Source organism: Oncorhynchus tshawytscha, linkage group LG16 (assembly GCF_018296145.1).
Source record: "Oncorhynchus tshawytscha isolate Ot180627B linkage group LG16, Otsh_v2.0, whole genome shotgun sequence".
In the NCBI taxonomy this organism is placed as follows: domain Eukaryota; kingdom Metazoa; phylum Chordata; class Actinopteri; order Salmoniformes; family Salmonidae; genus Oncorhynchus; species Oncorhynchus tshawytscha.
Genome location: NC_056444.1, coordinates 71,021,042 through 71,042,638, shown reverse-complemented (window position 1 = coordinate 71,042,638; position 21,597 = coordinate 71,021,042). Strand labels below are relative to the sequence as shown.

Sequence of the window (21,597 nt, the reverse complement as noted above, 5' to 3'; positions counted from 1 at the left end):
CACATGTTTCCCATGCCAATAAAGCCCTTGAATTGAATTGAATTGAATTGAATTGAATTGAATTGAATTGAGAGATTGAATTGACAGAGAAGAGAGAGAGAGAGAGAGTCAGAGAGAGACAGAGAAGACAGAGTGCGAGAGTCATGAGAGAGACAGAGAAGAGAAAGAGAGAGTCATGAGAGAGACAGAGAAGAGAGAGAGAGAGAGTCAGAGAGACAAGAGAGACAGAGAAGAGAGAGAGAGTCATGAGAGAGACAGAGAAGAGAGAGAACGAGAGACAGAGAGAGACAGAGAAGAGAGAGAGAGAGAGACAGAGAGAGACAGAGACAGAGAGAGAGAGAGAGACAGAGAGAGACAGAGAAGAGAGAGAGAGAGTCATGAGAGAGACAGAGAAGAGAGAGAGAGAAGAGAGAGAGAGAGTCATGAGAGAGACAGAGAAGACAGAGAGTCAGAGAGAGAGAGAGACAGAGAGAGAGTGAGAGTCATGAGAGAGACAGAGAAGAGAGAGTGAGAGTCATGAGAGAGAGCTAGAGTTATGAGAGAGACAGAGGAGAGAGAGAGAGAGTCATGAGAGAGAGCTAGAGTTATGAGAGAGACAGAGGAGAGAGAGTGAGAGTCATGAGAGAGACAGAGAAGAGAGAGAGTCATGAGAGAGACAGAGGAGAGAGAGGCATGAGAGACACAGAGAAGAGAGAGACCGAGAGTCATGAGAGCGACAGAGAAGAGAGAGACCGAGAGTCATGAGAGAGACAGAGAAGAGAGAGCAAGAGTCATGAGAGAGACAGAGAAGAGAGAGAGAGAGTCATGAGAGAGACAGAGAAGAGAGAGAGAGAGTCATGAGAGAGACAGAGAAGAGAGAGAGAGAGTCATGAGAGAGACAGAGAAGAGAGAGTGAGAGTCATGAGAGAGAGCTAGAGTTATGAGAGAGACAGAGGAGAGAGAGTGGGAGTCATGAGAGAGACAGAGAAGAGAGAGAGTCATGAGAGAGACAGAGGAGAGAGAGGCATGAGAGACACAGAGAAGAGAGAGAGCGAGAGTCATAAGAGCGACAGAGAAGAGAGAGAGAGAGAGTCATGAGAGAGACAGAGAAGAGAGAGCAAGAGTCATGAGAGAGACAGAGAAAAGAGAGAGAGAGAGTCATGAGAGAGACAGAGAAGAGAGAGCAAGAGTCATGAGAGAGACAGAGAAGAGAGAGACAGAGAAGAGAGAGAGCGAGAGTCATGAGAGAGACAGAGAAGAGCGAGAGTCATGAGAGAGACAGAGAAGAGCGAGAGTCATGAGATAGACAGAGAAGAGCGAGAGTCATGAGATAGACAGAGAAGAGTGAGAGTCATGAGAGAGACAGAGAAGAGAGAGTGAGAGTCATGAGAGAGACAGAGAAGAGCGAGAGTCATGAGAGAGACAGAGAAGAGCGAGAGTCATGAGAGAGACAGAGAAGAGCGAGAGTCATGAGATAGACAGAGAAGAGTGAGAGTCATGAGAGAGACAGAGAAGAGAGAGTGAGAGTCATGAGAGAGACAGAGAAGAGAGAGTGAGAGTCATGAGAGAGACAGAGAAGAGAGAGTGAGAGTCATGAGAGAGACAGAGGAGAGAGAGAGCGAGTCATGAGAGAGACAGAGAAAGAGAGAGCGAGTCATGAGAGAGACAGAGAAGAGAGAGAGCGAGAGTCATGAGAGAGACAGTGAAGAGAGAGAGAGAGAGTCATGAGAGAGAGAGAAGAGAGAGAGAGTCATGAGAGAGACAGAGAGAGCAGAGTCAAGAGAGAGACAGAGGAGAGAGAGGAGAGTCATGAGAGAGACAGAGAGAAGAGAGAGAGAGAGTCATGAGAGAGACAGAGAAGAGAGAGAGAGAGAGTTATGAGAGAGACAGAGAGAGAGAGGAGAGTCATGAGAGAGACAGAGAAGAGAGAGAGTGAGAGTCATGAGAGAGACAGAGAAGAGAGAGTGAGAGTCATGAGAGAGACAGAGAAGAGAGAGAGAGAGAGTTATGAGAGAGACAGAGGAGAGAGAGAGCTAGAGTCATAAGAGTGACAGAGAAGAGAGAGAGAGAGAGAGAGTCATGAGAGAGACAGAGAAGAGAGAGTGAGAGTCATGAGAGAGACAGAGAAGAGAGAGAGAGAGAGTTATGAGAGAGACAGAGAAGAGAGAGTGAGAGTCATGAGAGAGACAGAGAAGAGAGAGAGAGAGTTATGAGAGAGACAGAGAAGAGAGAGAGAGAGTCATGAGAGAGAGAGAAGAGAGAGTGAGAGTCATGAGAGAGACAGAGAAGAGAGAGTGAGAGTCATGAGAGAGACAGAGGAGAGAGAGTGAGAGTCATGAGAGAGACAGAGAAGAGAGAGTGAGAGTCATGAGAGAGACAGAGGAGAGAGAGTGAGAGTCATGAGAGAGAGAGAAGAGAGAGTGAGAGTCATGAGAGAGACAGAGAAGAGAGAGTGAGAGTCATGAGAGAGACAGAGGAGAGAGAGTGAGAGTCATGAGAGAGACAGAGAAGAGAGAGTGAGAGTCATGAGAGAGACAGAGAAGAGAGAGAGAGAGAGTTATGAGAGAGACAGAGGAGAGAGAGTGAGAGTCATGAGAGAGACAGAGAAGAGAGAGAGTGAGAGTCATGAGAGAGACAGAGAAGAGAGAGTGAGAGTCATGAGAGAGACAGAGAAGAGAGAGAGAGAGAGTTATGAGAGAGACAGAGGAGAGAGAGAGAGAGTCATGAGAGAGACAGAGAAGAGAGAGAGTGAGAGTCATGAGAGACACAGAGAAGAGAGAGAGTGAGAGTTATGAGAGAGACAGAGGAGAGAGAGTGAGAGTCATGAGAGAGACAGAGAGAGAGAGTGAGAGTCATGAGAGAGACAGAGAAGAGAGAGAGCGAGAGTCATAAGAGAGACAGAGAAGAGAGCGAGAGTCATGAGAGAGACAGAGAAGAGCGAGAGTCATGAGAGAGACAGAGAAGAGCGAGAGTCATGAGAGAGAGAGACAGAGAAGAGAGTGAGAGTCATGAGAGAGAGAGAGTCATGAGAGAGACAGAGAAGAGAGAGAGAGCGAGAGTTATGAGAGAGAGTGAGAGTCAGAGAGACACAGAGAAGAGAGAGAGAGAGAGAGTCATGAGAGAGACAGAGAAGAGAGAGAGAAGAGTTATGAGAGAGAGCGAGAGTCATAAGAGCGACAGAGAAGAGAGAGAGAGAGAGAGAGTCATGAGAGAGACAGAGAAGAGAGAGAGCGAATCATGAGAGAGACAGAGAAGAGCGAGAGTCATGAGAGAGACAGAGAAGAGCGAGAGTCATGAGAGAGACAGAGAAGAGCGAGAGTCATGAGAGAGAGAGACAGAGGAGAGAGAGTGAGAGTCATGAGAGAGAGTGAGAGTCATGAGAGAGACAGAGAAGAGAGAGAGCGAGAGTTATGAGAGAGACAGAGGAGAGAGAGGCATGAGAGACACAGAGAAGAGAGAGAGAGAGAGAGAGTCATAAGAGCGACAGAGGAGAGAGAGTGAGAGTCATGAGAGAGACAGAGAAGAGAGAGAGTGAGAGTCATGAGAGAGACAGAGAAGAGAGAGTGAGAGTCATGAGAGAGACAGAGAAGAGAGAGAGAGAGAGAGAGTTATGAGAGAGACAGAGGAGAGAGAGAGCTAGAGTCATAAGAGCGACAGAGAAGAGAGAGAGAGAGTCATGAGAGAGAGACAGAGAAGAGAGAGTGAGAGTCATGAGAGAGACAGAGAAGAGAGAAAGAGAGTTATGAGAGACAGATTAAGAGAGAGAGAGTCATGAGAGAGACAGAGAAGAGAGAGAGAGTTATGAGAGAGACAGAGAAGAGAGAGAGAGAGTCATATATAGAGAGAGACAGAGAAGAGAGAGAGTGAGAGTCATGAGAGAGAGAGAAGAGAGAGTGAGAGTCATGAGAGAGACAGAGAAGAGAGAGTGAGAGTCATGAGAGAGACAGAGGAGAGAGAGTGAGAGTCATGAGAGAGACAGAGAAAGAGAGAGTGAGAGTCATGAGAGAGACAGAGAGAGAGAGAGAGTTATGAGAGAGACAGAGGAGAGATGAGAGAGGCATGAGAGACACAGAGAAGAGAGAAAGAGAGAGTCATGAGAGAGACAGAGAAGAGAGAGACAGAGAAGAGAGTCATGAGAGAGACAGAGAAGAGAGAGAGAGAGTCATGAGAGAGACAGAGAAGAGAGAGACAGAGAAGAGAGAGAGAGTCATGAGAGAGACAGAGAAGAGAAAGAGAGAGTCATGAGAGAGACAGAGAAGAGAGAGAGAGAGTCATGAGAGAGACAGATAAAGAGAGAGTGAGAGTCATGAGAGAGACAGAGAAGAGAGAGAGAGAGTCATGAGAGAGACAGAGAGAGAGAGTCATGAGAGAGACAGGGAAGAGAGAGTGAGAGTCATGAGAGAGACAGAAGAAGAGAAAGAGACAGAGAAGAGAGAGAGATGAGAGTCATGAGAGAGACAGAGAAGAGAGAGTGCGAGAGTCATGAGAGAGAGACAGAGAAGAAAAGAGAGAGTCATGAGAGAGACAGAGAAGAGAGAGAGAGAGAGAGTCATGAGAGAGACAGAGAAGAGAGAGAGAGAGTCATGAGAGAGACAGAGAAGAGAGAGTCATGAGAGAGACAGAGAAGAGAGAGACAGAGAGACAAAGAGAGAGCGAGAGTCATGAGAGAGACAGAGAAGAGAGAGAGTGAGAGTCATGAGAGAGACAGAGAAGAGAGAGCGAGAGTCATGAGAGAGACAGAGAAGAGCGAGAGTCATGAGAGAGACAGAGAAGAGAGAGAGAGAGAGTCATGAGAGAGACAGAGAAGAGAGAGAGAGTCATGAGAGAGAGCTAGAGAAGAGAGAGACAGAGGAGAGAGAGAGTGAGAGTCATGAGAGAGAGCAGAGACAGAGGAGAGAGAGTGAGAGTCATGAGAGAGACAGAGAAGAGAGAGATTCATGAGAGAGACAGAGGAGAGAGAGGCATGAGAGACACAGAGAAGAGAGAGACCGAGAGTCATGAGAGCGACAGAGAAGAGAGAGACCGAGAGTCATGAGAGAGACAGAGAAGAGAGAGCAAGAGTCATGAGAGAGACAGAGAAGAGAGAGAGAGAGTCATGAGAGAGACAGAGAAGAGAGAGAGAGAGTCATGAGAGAGACAGAGAAGAGAGAGAGAGAGTCATGAGAGAGACAGAGAAGAGAGAGAGAGTCATGAGAGAGACAGAGAAGAGAGAGAGAGAGAGTGAGAGTCATGAGAGAGACAGAGAAAGAGAGAGAGAGACAGAGAGTCAGAGGAGAGAGACAGAGAAGAGAGAGAGAGAGTCATGAGAGAGAGATAGAGTGAGAGTCATGATAGAGAGAGAGACGAGAGTCATGAGAGAGAGACAGAGAAGAGAGAGAGAGAGTCATGAGAGAGACAGAGAAGAGAGAGAGAGAGAGTCATGAGAGAGACAGAGAAGAGAGAGAGTCATGAGATAGACAGAGAAGAGCGAGAGTCATGAGATAGACAGAGAAGAGTGAGAGTCATGAGAGAGACAGAGAAGAGAGAGAGAGTCATGAGAGAGACAGAGAAGAGAGAGAGTCATGAGAGAGACAGAGAAGAGAGTTGAGAGTCATGAGAGAGACAGAGAAGAGAGAGAGAGTCATGAGAGAGACAGAGAAGAGAGAGTGAGAGTCATGAGAGAGACAGAGAGAGAGAGAGCGAGTCATGAGAGAGACAGAGAAGAGAGAGAGAGAGTCATGAGAGAGACAGAGAAGAGAGAGAGCGAGAGTCATGAGAGAGACAGAGAGAGAGAAGAGACAGAGAAGAGAGTCATGAGAGAGACAGAGAAGAGAGAGAGAGAGTCATGAGAGAGACAGAGAAGAGAGAGTGAGAGTCATGAGAGAGACAGAGAAGAGAGAGAGAGAGTCAGAGAGAGACAGAGAGAGAGAGAGTGAGAGTCATGAGAGAGACAGAGAGAGAGAGTGAGAGTCATGAGAGAGACAGAGAAGAGAAGAGAGAGAGAGAGAGAGACAGAGGAGAGAGAGAGCTGAGAGTCATAAGAGAGACAGAGAAGAGAGAGAGAGAGACAGAGAAGAGAGAGTGAGAGTCAGAGAGAGACAGAGAAGAGAGAGAGAGAGAGTTATGAGAGAGACAGAGAGAGAGAGTGAGAGTCATGAGAGAGACAGAGAAGAGAGAGAGAGAGTCATGAGAGAGACAGAGAAGAGAGAGAGAGAGAGAGAGAGAGAAGAGAGAGAGAGTCATGAGAGAGACAGAGAAGAGAGAGAGACAGAGGAGAGAGAGTGAGAGTCATGAGAGAGACAGAGAAGAGAGAGAGAGTCATGAGAGAGACAGAGGAGAGAGAGAGAGTCATGAGAGAGAGAGAAGAGAGAGAGAGTCATGAGAGAGACAGAGAAGAGAGAGTGAGAGTCATGAGAGAGACAGAGAGAGAGTGAGAGTCATGAGAGAGACAGAGAAGAGAGAGTGAGAGTCATGAGAGAGAGAGACAGAGGAGAGAGAGTGAGAGTCATGAGAGAGACAGAGAAGAGAGAGTGAGAGTCATGAGAGAGACAGAGAAGAGAGAGAGAGAGAGTTATGAGAGAGACAGAGGAGAGAGAGTGAGAGTCATGAGAGAGACAGAGAAGAGAGAGAGTGAGAGTCATGAGAGAGACAGAGAAGAGAGAGAGAGAGTCATGAGAGAGACAGAGAAGAGAGAGAGAGAGTCAAGAGAGAGACAGAGAAGAGAGACAGAGAGAGTCATGAGAGAGACAGAGAAGAGAGAGTCAGAGATAGACAGAGAAGAGTGAGAGTCATGAGAGAGACAGAGAAGAGAGAGTGAGAGTCATGAGAGAGACAGAGAAGAGAGAGTGAGAGTCATGAGAGAGACAGAGAAGAGAGAGTGAGAGTCATGAGAGAGACAGAGAAGAGAGAGTGAGAGTCATGAGAGAGACAGAGAAGAGAGAGTGAGAGTCATGAGAGAGACAGAGAAGAGAGAGTGAGAGTCATGAGAGAGACAGAGAAGAGAGAGAGAGAGTCATGAGAGAGACAGAGGAGAGAGAGAGAGAGTCATGAGAGAGACAGAGAAGAGAGAGAGAGAGAGTCATGAGAGAGACAGAGAAGAGAGAGCGAGAGTCATGAGAGAGACAGAGAAGAGAGAGAGAGTCATGAGAGAGAGAGACAGAGAGAGAGAGAGTCATGAGAGAGACAGTGAGAGTCATGAGAGAGACAGAGAAGAGAGAGAGAGAGAGTCATGAGAGAGACAGAGAAGAGAGAGTGAGAGTCATGAGAGAGACAGAGAGAAGAGAGAGTGAGAGTCATGAGAGAGACAGAGAAGAGAGAGTGAGAGTCATGAGAGAGACAGAGAAGAGAGAGAGAGAGAGATGAGAGAGACAGAGGAGAGAGAGAGTAGAGTCATAGAGAGACAGAGAGAGAGAGAGTCATGAGAGAGACAGAGAAGAGAGAGTGAGAGTCATGAGAGAGACAGAGGAGAGAGAGTGAGAGTCATGAGAGAGACAGAGAAGAGAGAGTGAGAGTCATGAGAGAGACAGAGAAGAGAGAGTGAGAGTCATGAGAGAGACAGAGGAGAGAGAGTGAGAGTCATGAGAGAGACAGAGAAGAGAGAGTGAGAGTCATGAGAGAGACAGAGGAGAGAGAGTGAGAGTCATGAGAGAGACAGAGAAGAGAGAGTGAGAGTCATGAGAGAGACAGAGGAGAGAGAGTGAGAGTCATGAGAGTGAGAGTCATGAGAGAGACAGAGAAGAGAGAGTGAGAGTCATGAGAGAGACAGAGAGAGAGAGTGAGAGTCATGAGAGAGACAGAGAAGAGAGAGAGAGTCATGAGAGAGACAGAGAGAGACAGACAGAGAGAGAGAGTGAGAGTCATGAGAGAGACAGAGAAGAGAGAGAGAGAGAGTCATGAGAGAGACAGAGAAGAGAGAGTGAGAGTCATGAGAGAGACAGAGAAGAGAGAGAGAGAGAGTTATGAGAGAGACAGAGGAGAGAGAGTGAGAGTCATGAGAGAGACAGAGAAGAGAGAGAGTGAGAGTCATGAGAGACACAGAGAAGAGAGAGAGTGAGAGTTATGAGAGAGACAGAGGAGAGAGAGTGAGAGTCATGAGAGAGACAGAGGAGAGAGAGTGAGAGTCATGAGAGACACAGAGAAGAGAGAGAGCGAGAGTCATAAGAGCGACAGAGAAGAGAGAGAGCGAGAGTCATGAGAGAGACAGAGAAGAGCGAGAGTCATGAGAGAGACAGAGAAGAGCGAGAGTCATGAGAGAGAGAGACAGAGGAGAGAGAGTGAGAGTCATGAGAGAGAGTGAGAGTCATGAGAGAGACAGAGAAGAGAGAGAGCGAGAGTTATGAGAGAGAGTGAGAGTCATGAGAGACACAGAGAAGAGAGAGAGAGAGAGAGTCATGAGAGAGACAGAGAAGAGAGAGAGCGAGAGTTATGAGAGAGAGCGAGAGTCATAAGAGCGACAGAGAAGAGAGAGAGAGAGAGAGAGTCATGAGAGAGACAGAGAAGAGAGATAGCGAATCATGAGAGAGACAGAGAAGAGCGAGAGTCATGAGAGAGACAGAGAAGAGCGAGAGTCATGAGAGAGACAGAGAAGAGCGAGAGTCATGAGAGAGAGAGACAGAGGAGAGAGAGTGAGAGTCATGAGAGAGAGTGAGAGTCATGAGAGAGACAGAGAAGAGAGAGAGCGAGAGTTATGAGAGAGACAGAGGAGAGAGAGGCATGAGAGACACAGAGAAGAGAGAGAGAGAGAGAGAGTCATAAGAGCGACAGAGAAGAGAGAGAGAGAGAGAGAGTCATGAGACAGAGAAGAGAGAGCAAGAGTCATGAGAGAGACAGAGAAGAGAGAGCAAGAGTCATGAGAGAGACAGAGAAGAGAGAGAGCGAGTCATGAGAGAGAGAGCGAGAGTCATGAGAGAGACAGAGAAGAGAGAGAGCGAGAGTCATGAGAGAGACAGAGAAGAGAGAGAGCGAGAGTCATGAGAGAGACAGAGAAGAGAGAGAGCGAGAGTCATGAGAGAGACAGAGAAGAGAGAGAGCGAGAGTCATGAGAGAGACAGAGAAGAGAGAGAGCGAGAGTCATGAGAGAGACAGAGAAGAGAGAGAGCGAGAGTCATGAGAGAGACAGAGAAGAGAGAGAGCGAGAGTCATGAGAGAGACAGAGAAGAGAGAGAGCGAGAGTCATGAGAGAGACAGAGAAGAGAGAGAGAGAGAGTCATAAGAGAGAGCGAGAGTCATGAGAGAGTCATGAGAGAGACAGAGAAGAGCGAGAGTCATGAGAGAGAGAGACAGAGGAGAGAGAGTGAGAGTCATGAGAGAGACAGAGAAGAGAGAGAGCGAGAGTTATGAGAGAGACAGAGAAGAGAGAGTGAGAGTCATGAGAGAGAGAGACAGAGGAGAGAGAGAGCGAGTCATGAGAGAGACAGAGAAGAGAGAGAACGAGTCATGAGAGAGACAGAGAAGAGAGAGAGCGAGAGTCATGAGAGAGACAGAGAAGAGAGAGAGAGTCATGAGAGAGACAGAGAAGAGAGAGAGAGAGTCATGAGAGAGACAGAGAAGAGAGAGAGAGTCATGAGAGAGACAGAGAAGAGAGAGAGCGAGTCATGAGAGAGACAGAGAAGAGAGAGAGAGAGAGTCATGAGAGAGACAGAGAAGAGAGAGCGAGAGTCATGAGAGAGACAGAGAAGAGAGACCGAGAGTCATGAGAGAGACAGAGAAGAGTGAGAGTCATGAGAGAGACAGAGAAGAGAGTGTGTTGGACATAGAAAGTTTTCTTAATCGTGGTAGTTTGGTGTCAATGGATTGACAGATCAATTAGAATGTAGTAGTAAATTACATAATGATTGACTCATCCTCTCAGGACCACTTCCTCTAAGTAATGCCACCGAGACATTCTGTACTCTAACCACACTGTTAGTCAGCATTCAGCTCTGATTAAAATCTAGTTTTATTGGTCACATCCATGTGTTTAGCTATTGCGGGTGTAGCAAAATGCTTGTGCTTCTAGCTCTGACAGTGCAGTAATATCTAACAAGTAATATCTAACAAATTACACAACATATACCCAATACACACAAATCTAAGTAGGAAGTAATTAAGACTATATACATATGGATGAACGATGTCAGAGTGGAACTGACTAAGTAAGATACAGTAGAATAGCATAGAATACAGTATATACATATGAGATGAGTAATGCAAGATAGTCGTCACTCTAGCTTAGAGCCTGCACAACCCGTCCTGGCTGGGTGGTTATCTTCGCCCTGCAAATGCGGGGTGCTGGCACAGGACACACTGGGCTGTGCAGATGTACCGGAGACACAGTGCGCAGAGCCGGCACAGGATATCCTGGGCCGAAGAGACTCCATAGATTTCATGGCTAGAACCTCAAAAGACATATTTGCTGTCAAAAATGTTAGCAACACCTCCACCTTTGCGGGATGCACAGGGGGTTTGGTCACTAGTGTAACCAGGAGGAGAGGCCTTATTTAGCTCAGTAAATTCATCACACTTAAGCCATGTTTCAGTCAGGCCAATCACATCAAGTTAATTTGACTATGACTGCCTTGGAAGTGAGGGATCTAACATTAAGTAGTCCCATTTTGAGATGTGAAGTATTATCACAATCTATGTCATTAATGACACACATGGAGGTCTTCATTCGAGCGAGATTGCTTAGGCGAACACTACCATGTTTAGTTTTGTGTGGAAAACTGAGCTGACTACACTGACTGTGCTAGGGGCAGACTAACAGCCTGCTGCCTGGCCTGCACCTTATCTCATTTTGGAACTAGAGGAGTTAAATCCCTTTCTATGTTGCTAGATCAAATGAGAGCACCCCTCCAACTAGGATGAAGTCGTCACTCTTCAGTAGGCCAGGCTTGGTCCTGTTTGTGGGTGAGTCCCAGAAAGATGGACAATTATCTACAAATTCAATCTTTTGGGAAGGACAGAAAACAGTTTTCAACCAGCGATTGAGTTTTTCAAGTCTGCTGCAGAGCTCATCACTCCCCCGAACTCCCTCTAACTGGGATTGATCATCTAGCCATTGATGTTTATCTGCTGAGACAACTCAGTGATGCCCAGTTTCCCACAAAATAGAATTGAACATGGGTCAGACCAGGTAGTGACAATGGTCTGACCACAGAGGCTGACTCACAAAAAGGCCTAGACACTATCAGCACTACCTCTCTCTGTACCAGCTCTTCCAGACACCCTTCAGGCTGCTATTTTGACTGGTACAGCATTAGCATCCAGAGGCTATTGGAGGGGGAAGCACAGTGTATGTGTGATTTCTACACCACCAGAAACCCCCTCAGAGAGAAGTCTTTAGCCTGGAGGCCCTTACTGTCACTGCCACAGGAACCTACTGCGCTGTAGTAGGCTGCCAATGCTGTCCTGGAACAGACCACAATAACCCCAATAACAGAAACCTATGATGTAACCTTAAAACACCCACTGATTGGGGAAGGATGCATGTTCCTCAGGCTTTGCTGCTTTGCTCTGTGTCATTCCAGAGGGGTAGGTCCTTGGAGGTGTCTTGTTTTGCATGCTTTGTACAAAATAATAAAATGCAGTACGACAGGATCTTTATAAAACATAGCTCTTTATTAGCTACAGTACCAGTCAAAAGTTTTGACACACCTACTCATTCAAGGGTTTTTCTTTATTTTCACCATTTTCTACATTGTAGAATAGTAGTGAAGACATCACAACTATGAAATAACACATATGGATTCATGTAGTGACAAAAAAAGTGTTAAACAATTCAATATATATTTTATATTTGAGATTCTTCAAAGTAGCCACCCTTTGCCTCGATGCCAGCTTTGCACACTCTTGGCATTCTCTCAACCATGATGCTTTTCCAACAGTCTTGAAGGAGTTCCCTCATATGCTGAGGAATTGTTGGCTGCTTTTCCTTCACTCTGCTGTCCAATTCATCCCAAACCATCTTAATTGGGTTGAGGTCGGGTGATTGTGGAGGCCAGGTCATCTGATGCAGTGCTCCATCACTCTCCTTCTTGGTCAAATAGCCCTTACACAGCCTGGAGGTGTTTTGGGTCATTGTCCTGTTGAAAAATAAATGATAGTCCCACTAAGCACAAACCAGATGGGATGGCGTATCACTGCAGAAGGCTGTGGTAGCCATGCTGGTTAAGCGTACCTTGAATTCTAAATAAATTACCGGCCAGTGTCACCAGCAAAGCACCATCACACCTCCTCCTCCATTCTTCACGGTGGGAACCACACATGCGGAGATCCTCTGTTCACCTACTCTGCGTCTCACAAAGACACAGCGGTCAACATGGACTTATCAGACCAAAGGACAGATTTCCACCGGTTTGAATGTCCATTGTATACCACCACTACCTTGTCACAACACAACTGAATGGCTCAAATGCATTAAGAAGGAAAGAAATTCCACAAATTAACTTTTAACAAGGCACACCTGTTAATTGAAATGCATTCCAAGTGACTACCTCATGAAGCTGGTTGACAGAATGCCAAGAGTGTGCAAAGCTGTCATGAAGGCAATGAGTGGCTACTTTAAAGAATCTCAAATATAATATATATTTTGTTTAACACTTTTTTGGTTACTACATGATTCCATATGTGTTATTTTATTGTTTTGATGCCTTCACTATTATTCACTTCACTTCACTAGTATATAGAAAATAGTAAAATGTAAGAAAAACCCTTGAATGAGTAGGTGTGTCCAAACGTTTGACCTGTACTGTAGCTATAACAGGCATGTTCATGTGTCTCCGGCCATGATCAACTGCAATGACCTAACCTGGGTGGTCTAAATCAATCATAGTGCAGTATGATATGACGGTAGAATGCCACCAATTACAATTCAGTATGTGGATACATATTGAATGAATATTACAGGAGGGTGTTGGTAAACAAACAGGGTTTGATTGAACAGAGACCCTAGTGTTAGAACCAGATCAACTCAGACCCTTTAGACAGAAGAAACACTCTGCTCTATGCACAGCCTATTGGGACCGAACAAGTCCCAGGCTACATCCCAAATTACACCCTATTACCTTTATATTACACTATAGAGCCTATAGAGCTCTTGTCACTATAGAGCCTATAGGGCTCTTGTCAAATGTAGTGCACTCTAAAGGGAATAGGGTGCCATTTGAGACACATCCCCAGTTAGTCCAGCTTCTGTCCAGCTAAAAGAGCTTATTTCCCATGGTATTGTTTCCTGGACTGTTCTTTTAACAGATCCTCTAGTTTTTGCCTGAGTGATTCTCTGTTCTGACAGAGCTCTCTACTCTGCTCTCTACACGTTCCCTGTGCTTGTTAATGAGTGGTCTGTCTCACAGCGAGCAGAGCAGAGTGGATCGGAGAGATCCCAGAGGGGCGTGCTCCCATGTAGAGTTTTAAACGCTGTTTTGACAAGGCAGACTGACCTCCCTCTCAGTGAAAGAGGCTGCGGTCTGTTGCTATAGTGCTGTAGCTGTACGGGACTGTAATTATCCTGCACTGACAGTCCTCTCTATATGTGATTTTCAAGAATCACAGCGAGCTGCCTGCCTGCCTGCCTGAGAAATAGACCATCTCTTTGTGTTACCACGACTTAATCATGGCTATGTTAAAGGAAAATTCCACTCAAAACTATCTTTTGGTATTTGTTTCATTAGTCTATTGTTGATTTAGTCCCAAAATGTTTTGCATGTCAGCAATCAAGTTTTCAAGATATATAACTTTCAAAGTACAGGAAAACATTTTTCATATGATGCAAAACTCAGCATCTTACTCTCTCTCTCTTCCACCGACCCCTGCCCTCACCCTTCTGTATCGTTCCCTTTTCATTCTGGTGATGTGAGGACAGTCCCTTATCACAGTGGAGAGAAGACTCTGACAGGCGGTGTCCTTTGATGTTCTGATGGAAGGACTTCATCTTGTCAGGCACAGAACACACAGAGAACTGTCGTGGAATATGTCACATGTCATGGTACATACGCATGTTGGCGCATAGACTACGCCCGCACACACACACACACACATTGAAAGACACATACACATGCATACACACACATACACTGAGCGTACAAAACATCAAGGACACCTTCCTAATATTGAGTTGCACTGCACCTTTTGCCCTCAGAACAGCCTCAATTTGTTGGGGCATGGATTCTACAAGGTCTCAAAAGCATTCCACAGAAATGCTGGCCCATGTTGACTACAATGCTTCCCACAGTTGTGTGATGTTGGCTGGATGTCCTCTGGGTCATGGACCGTTCTTGATACACGGGAAACTGTTGAGCGTGAAAAAAACAGCAGCGTTGCAGTTCTTGACACCAAACGGTGTGCCTGGCACCTACTACCATACCCAGTTTGAAGGCGCTTAAATATTTTGTCTTGCCCATTCACCTTCTGAATGGCACACATACACAATCCATGTCTCAATTGTCAGACGGCTTAAAAATCCTTCTTTAACCTGTCTCCTCCCCTTCATCTACACTGATTGAAGTGGATTTAACAAGTGACGTCAACAAGGGATAATAGGTCAGTCTATGTCAAATCAAATCAAAATGTATTGGTCACATACACATGGTTAGCAGATGTTATTGCAAGTGTAGCGAAATGCTTGTGCTTCTAATTCCGACAGTGCAGCAATATTGAACAAGTAATCTAACAATTCCACAACAACTAGCTAATACACACAAATCTAAGTAAAGGAATGGAATAAGAATATATACATATAAATATATGGATGAGCAATGACAGAGCGGCATATGCAAGATGCCATGGAAAGAGCACGTGTTCCTAATGTCTTGTACACCCAGTGTATATGCTCACACACAAATGGCTCAGTGAAACTGCTGGTATGTGAGAATGTCATGTTAATCACACTCAGCATAATCCGTTTTCTCTGAGCGCAATGCAGTTATGCAAATCTAAATCCCATGACACATGACACATGGGGGGTAGTGGTGGAGGACGGGGGGTGTCTATATTTACTCCAATTAAAGAGATTGATGCCCCCCACCCCCCACTATCCATCCCTCAGTGTGTGAAGAATCACTAGAGGAGACAGCCTATAACTCACCCAATGGAAACCAAGGTCAGACAGGGGCCATGGATATCTCTTTGCTCCCTCTCCCTCCTCTATCGCTGTCAATATCACTCTCCTCTCGATATCTCTGTCCCCCTTGCTCTCTGTGCTGATGCAGAGGAAAGCCCCCCTCTCTCTCTCTCTGCTGATGCAGAGTTAAGGGCCGCTGTGTCTCAGTCACATGGTGAGAGCCTCCAGCTGCAGTTTGAGGTCAGCTGTCTGTCTGCCTCTTTCCCTGCGTTGTGGTGGTTATTCAGGTGGATGTACCCCTGCAGTGTACACACACACACAAATACACACACAGTTTGTCTCCTGGACATTTATTCCCATGCACCATCCTGCAGGCATAACATAGCAAATTCAATCTGAAAGTTTATCACATCTCTGTAAGATTTGAAATGTCAAGGTTATATCCAAACGGATTTGTCACACTGCTTTGTGCGTCATGTGTGAGTTCTTTTTTCTTTTTTTTACAGTATGTTTTTTTCACTGGCAGGCTTAAGTAAAAGAGGAGCATCTCTGTTCAGCAGTAGCATAGTTCTTAGTGACAGTCTGAGTGACGAGTAGGTGTCAGCTCCCTGCCACCGTGGCGGTAGCCTGCACTGTGACGTTACAGGGGACAGATGCCTAACAGCCTGTGAACTTGCACCTATGTGCATCTGTCACACACACACACATACACTCTACCTACCATACAAAATAACGATACTTCAGGTGTTCTTTGAAGTTGTCCCATATGGATATATCAGAATAAAATAAGTGTAACGGCATAGACGTGTCACTGTAATCTCTGTCATTGTGGATTCTCATTGTGAATTAGCTCAAGCATCTAGCCTAGCCTGGTTTCTCTGTCAGATCAATGGATTAGCACTAGCAGCTAGCCTAGCATGGTTTCTCTGTCAGATCAATGGATTAGCACTAGCAGCTAGCCTAGCATGGTTTCTCTGTCAGATCAATGGATTAGCACTAGCAGCTAGCCTAGCATGGTTTCTCTGTCAGATCAATGCAGCTGAACAATAGTGACAGGCCTCATCTCATGATAATACGACAAACAAACAAAGAATTAATAGTCACTAATTTGTAAAGTAAAATACTTCAATGGGGCATTAAGGTTTGAGAGCAATTAGCTGAATTACAGTCATAATAATTAGGTATTTGCTTATACAGTACTTCCTCAATTTGCATCTCTCTCTCGTTGTGCTTTTTTTGTATTTAGTCGTCTTTCTCTAAGGTTTTTTTCTTTCTCTTTGCTCTGTTCTCTATCCCTCTCACCCTCTTACTTCCCTCTCCCCTCACTTCCTCTCTCCTTCAGATGAGCCTGTTGTGGGTGTGAGGGGTTTCGTACGGGACCCAGCCCATCTCCAGGGCTCCATTCTGAGGACAAATCTGAGGAAGAGCCCCCAGGGGTTTGGCTTCACCATCATTGGGGGAGACCGCCATGACGAGTTCCTCCAGGTGAAGAACGTGCTCCGAGACGGGCCCGCCGCGCACGACAACAAGATGACCTCTGGTGAGTGTTGTACGCACATGTAAACACACTCTCCCACACACACAGACGTACACATAGATGCTTGTACGCAGGAACGCACGCACACAAACACACACACATCGCACTTGTGCACACAGATCAACAAGGTTCATTTATCATTGTCTGTACACACACATTTATGGTAACGCCCTGATTTGAAGTGGAGTTATACGCAGTATTTCAGATTTCATACTGAAGACCTCTTGGCTGTGCTTCTTTACATGCTTATGATTATTATGAACATGCATATCTATAAGTGTGGTCATAGAGTATATCTTGGATCACGTACAGTTGAAGTCGGATGTTTACATACACCTTAGCCAAATACATTTAAACTCAGTTTTTCACAATTCCTGACATTTAATCCTAGTAAAAATGATCTGTCTTAGGTCAGTTAGTATCACCACTTTCTTTGAAGAATGTGAAATGTCAGAATAATAGTAGAGAGAATGATTTATTTCATCTTTTATTTCGTTCATCACATTCCCAGTGGGTCAGAAGTTAACATACACTCAATTAGTATTTGGTAGCATTGCCTTTAAATTGTTTAACTTGGGTCAAACATTTCGGGTAGCCTTCCACAAGCTTCCCACACTTCCCACATTTGGGGCAGCAGCGTAGCCTAGTGGTTAGAGTGTTGGACTAGTAAGAGGGTGAGAGGTTGCACGATCAAATCCTCGAGCTGACAAGGTACAAATCTGTCGTTCTGCCCCTGAACAAGGCAGTTAACCCACTGTTCCTAGGCCATCATTGAAAATAAGAATTCGTTCTTAACTGACTTGCCAAGTTAAATTAAGGTAAAACATAATAAATAAAAAATTAAGTTGGGTGAATTTTGGCCCATTCCTCCTGACAGAGCTGGTGTAACTGAGTCAGGTTTGTTGGCCTCCTTGCTCACATACGCATTTCAGTTCTGCCCACAAATGGGATGGGAGGTCAGGGCTTTGTGATGGCGACTCCAATACCTTGACTTTATTGTCCTTAAGCCATTTTGCCACAACTTCGGAAGTATGCTTGTGGTCATTGTCCATTTGAAAGACCCATTTGCGACCAAGCTTTAACTTCCTGACCGATGTCTTGAGATGTTGCTTCAATATATCCACATAATTTTCCGACCTATTTTGTGAAGTGCACCAGTCCCTCCTGCAGCAAAGCACCCCCACAACATGATGCTGCCACCCTGTGCTTCACGTTTGGGATGGTGTTCTTCGGCTTGCAAGCGTCCCCCTTTTTCCTCCAAACATAACGATGGTCATTATGGCCAAACAGTTCTATTTTTATTTCATCAGACCAGAGAACATTTCTCCCAAAAGTAAGATCTTTGTCCCCATGTGCAGTTGCAAACCGTAGTCTGGCTTTTTTATGGTGGCTTTGGAGCAGTGGCTTCTTCCTTGCTGAGCAGCCTTTCAGGTTATGTCAATATTGAACTTGTTTTACTGTGGATATAGATACCTTTGTATCTGCTTCCTCCAGCATCTTCACAAGGTCCTTTGCTGTTGTTCTGTGATTGATTTGCACTTCTTGCACCTGTTAAAGGAATTCTACAATTCCTATATGTGTTCATTAACCAATTCAATTAAAATCACTCTGTCTGTTTCTAAGAATTTGTAAGATCCTTATTTGCATAAAATAGACAAGAGACCAGTCTACCAAAATTAGCCAATAGCATTTATTCTTGAGAGCACTGGTCATAGAACCCTGTACAACAGTTTATATATCAAATATGACGTCATAGGTTATAAAATATATCTCCTCCTCTCGACCAGGACAAAGCAGGTTCAAAAGTTCATTCCAACTCACTAGCACACATACCTGACACACTATACCTGGATTAACTCCTGAAGTCTCACCATAGTTTATTACCACTTAGCAGACAGTTCCAGAATAGGAAAACCTGGATGGTCTCTCGCTGTCTTATTTTATCGCCACAAAGTTATAGCTGGGTAGGTTCAAACATAGGTTAATCGTGCTACTTTAGACACACACACATACATTCCTTCTTCCACAATGGTTATCATTTCCAATTACCCCTTATCCATGCTACATAACCTCTTTCTTAGGAACTAACATTATTAATCAGATATCGTAAAACAGGGTAGAGTTTAATTAGTTATAGTTCTATTTAAATGTAAATATTGTTTAGTCATTATTCATAAAATTCCTAACAGCACCAAAGTACGTTCATCTCTAGGAGACAGAACGCATCTCCTTCATGAGCGGTATGACGGCTGCGTGGTCCAATGGTGTTTACACTTGCGTACTATTGTTTGTCCAAATGAACGTGGTACCTTCATGCAGGCGTTTGGAAATTGCTCCCAAGGATGAACCAGACTTGTGGAGGTCTACAATATGTTTTCTGAAGTCTTGGCTGATTTCTTTTGGTTTTGCCATGATGTCAAGCAAAGAGGCACAGAGTTTGAAGGTAGGCCTTGAAATACATCCACAGCTACACCTCCGATTGACTAAAATGATGTCAATTAGCCTATCAGAAGCTTCTAAAGCCATGACATCATTTTCTGGATTTTTTCAAGCTGTTTAAAGGCAGTCAACTTAGAGAATGTAAACTTCTGACCCACTGGAATTGTGATACAGTGAATTATAAGCGAAATAATCTGTCTGTAAACAATTGTTGGAAAAAGTACTTGTGTCATGCACAAAGTAGATGTCCTAACCGACTTGCCAAAACTATAGTTTGTTAACAAGAAATTTGTGGAGTGGTTGAAAAACAAGTTTTAATGACTCCAACCTAAGTGTACAGTGCCTTGCGAAAGTATTCGGCCCCCTTGAACTTTGCAACCTTTTGCCACATTTCAGTCTTCAAACATAAAGATATAAAATTGTATTTTTTTGTGAAGAATCAACAACAAGTGGGACACAATCATGAAGTGGAACGACATTTATTGGATATTTCAAACTTTTTTAACAAATCAAAAACTGAAAAATTGGGCGTGCAAAATTATTCAGCCCCTTTTACTTTCAGTGCAGCAAACTCTCTCCAGAAGTTCAGTGAGGATCTCTGAATGATCCAATGTTGACCTAAATGACTAATGATGATAAATACAATCCACCTGTGTGTAATCAAGTCTCCGTATAAATGCACCTGCACTGTGATAGTCTCAGAGGTCCGTTAAAAGCGCAGAGAGCATCATGAAGAACAAGGAACACACCAGGCAGGTCCGAGATACTGTTGTGAAGAAGTTTAAAGCCGGATTTGGATACAAAAAGATTTCCCAAGCTTTAAACATCCCAAGGAGCACTGTGCAAGTGATAATATTGAAATGGAAGGAGTATCAGACCACTGCAAATCTACCAAGACCTGGCCGTCCCTCTAAACTTTCAGCTCATACAAGGAGAAGACTGATCAGAGATGCAGCCAAGAGGCCCATGATCACTCTGGATGAACTGCAGAGATCTACAGCTGAGGTGGGAGACTCTGTCCATATGACAACAATCAGTCGTATATTGCACAAATCTGGCCTTTATGGAAGAGTGGCAAGAAGAAAGCCATTTCTTAAAGATATCCATAAAAAGTGTTGTTTAAAGTTTGCCACAAGCCACCTGGGAGACACACCAAACATGTGGAAGAAGGTGCTCTGGTCAGATGAAACCAAAATTGAACTTTTTGGCAACAATGCAAAACGTTATGTTTGGCGTAAAAGCAACACAGTTCATCACCCTGAACACACCAATCCCCACTGTCAAACATGGTGGTGGCAGCATCATGGTTTGGGCCTGCTTTTCTTCAGCAGGGACAGGGAAGATGGTTAAAATTGATGGGAAGATGGATGGAGCCAAATACAGGACCATTCTGGGAGAAAACCTGATGGAGTCTGCAAAAGACCTGAGACTGGGACGGAGATTTGTCTTCCAACAAGACAATGATCCAAAACATAAAGCAAAATCTACAATGGAATGGTTCAAAAATAAACATATCCAGGTGTTAGAATGGCCAAGTCAAAGTCCAGACCTGAATCCAATCGAGAATCTGTGGAAAGAACTGAAAACTGCTGTTCACAAATGCTCTCCATCCAACCTCACTGAGCTCGAGCTGTTTTGCAAGGAGGAATGGGAAAAAATGTCAGTTTCTTGATGTGCAAAACTGATAGAGACATACCCCAAGCAACTTACAGCTGTAATCGCAGCAAAAGGTGGCGCTACAAAGTATTAACTTAAGGGGGCTGAATAATTTTGCACGCCCAATTTTTCAGTTTTTGATTTGTTAAAAAAGTTTGAAATATCCAATAAATGTCGTTCCACTTCATGATTGTGTCACACTTGTTGTTGATTCTTCACAAAAAAATACAGTTTTATATCTTTATGTTTGAAGCCTGAAATGTGGCAAAAGGTCGCAAAGTTCAAGGGGGCCGAATACTTTCGCAAGGCACTGTATGTAAACTTCCGACTTCAACTATATGACATACAGTATACACAGCCCAAACGGCCTTCAATAAACATCCCGGTATTAGTATATAGCTGCCAGTGGCTCATTGAAATGGAGAGGAGATATGAAAAAAATAAAATGTCTCATGATCACTACATAACTAAAGTTGCTTTGTCGAGATCATGAAATAATCAGAAGTAGCACGCATCATCCATTCATTTGTTCAGATGCACGATAACCACCTCATCAAGGAGCCCTGTGGCTGCAATGATCGCAATGCGCTCTTGGGGCATTTAAGCCCTGAACAATGTCTGGCAGGCAATACTGTCTGCCAGGCTGCACCCTGCCGCCAAGACCACAGTCAATCTCATGCAAAGGATGACGCAGCTAACTTGGCTAGTCTTGTGAGATGGATAGTTAGCTAGTTAGTCTTGTTGGCTATCTAGCAAGCTAGCTTGTTATATATGCTGGTTGTTAGCTTGCATAACGATATATATAGTTCATGGGCAATATTTACAATTACAGTGGGTGAGCTCCATCCCTGACAGGTTGATCAGATTAAATTTTAGCCTCAGATGCTGATAAATCAGGATGCTGCCTCATAGGCTGTTTCATAGTCTGTCTTCAAGGAGCCTTACCTATCTGTCAAATTGCTTTATAGGC

General features: G+C 44.6%; 1 protein-coding gene across 1 annotated transcript in view; it reads left to right on the top strand.

Moving 5' to 3' along the window:
• Positions 1–21,597, top strand: part of LOC112216266 (membrane-associated guanylate kinase, WW and PDZ domain-containing protein 3-like) — a 294,029-nt gene that overhangs the window by 245,773 nt on the left and 26,659 nt on the right. The window contains exon 9 of the mRNA XM_042299572.1: positions 16,338–16,535. Coding sequence (XP_042155506.1) covers positions 16,338–16,535 — 198 coding nt within the window. The remainder of the gene's footprint in view (positions 1–16,337; positions 16,536–21,597) is intronic.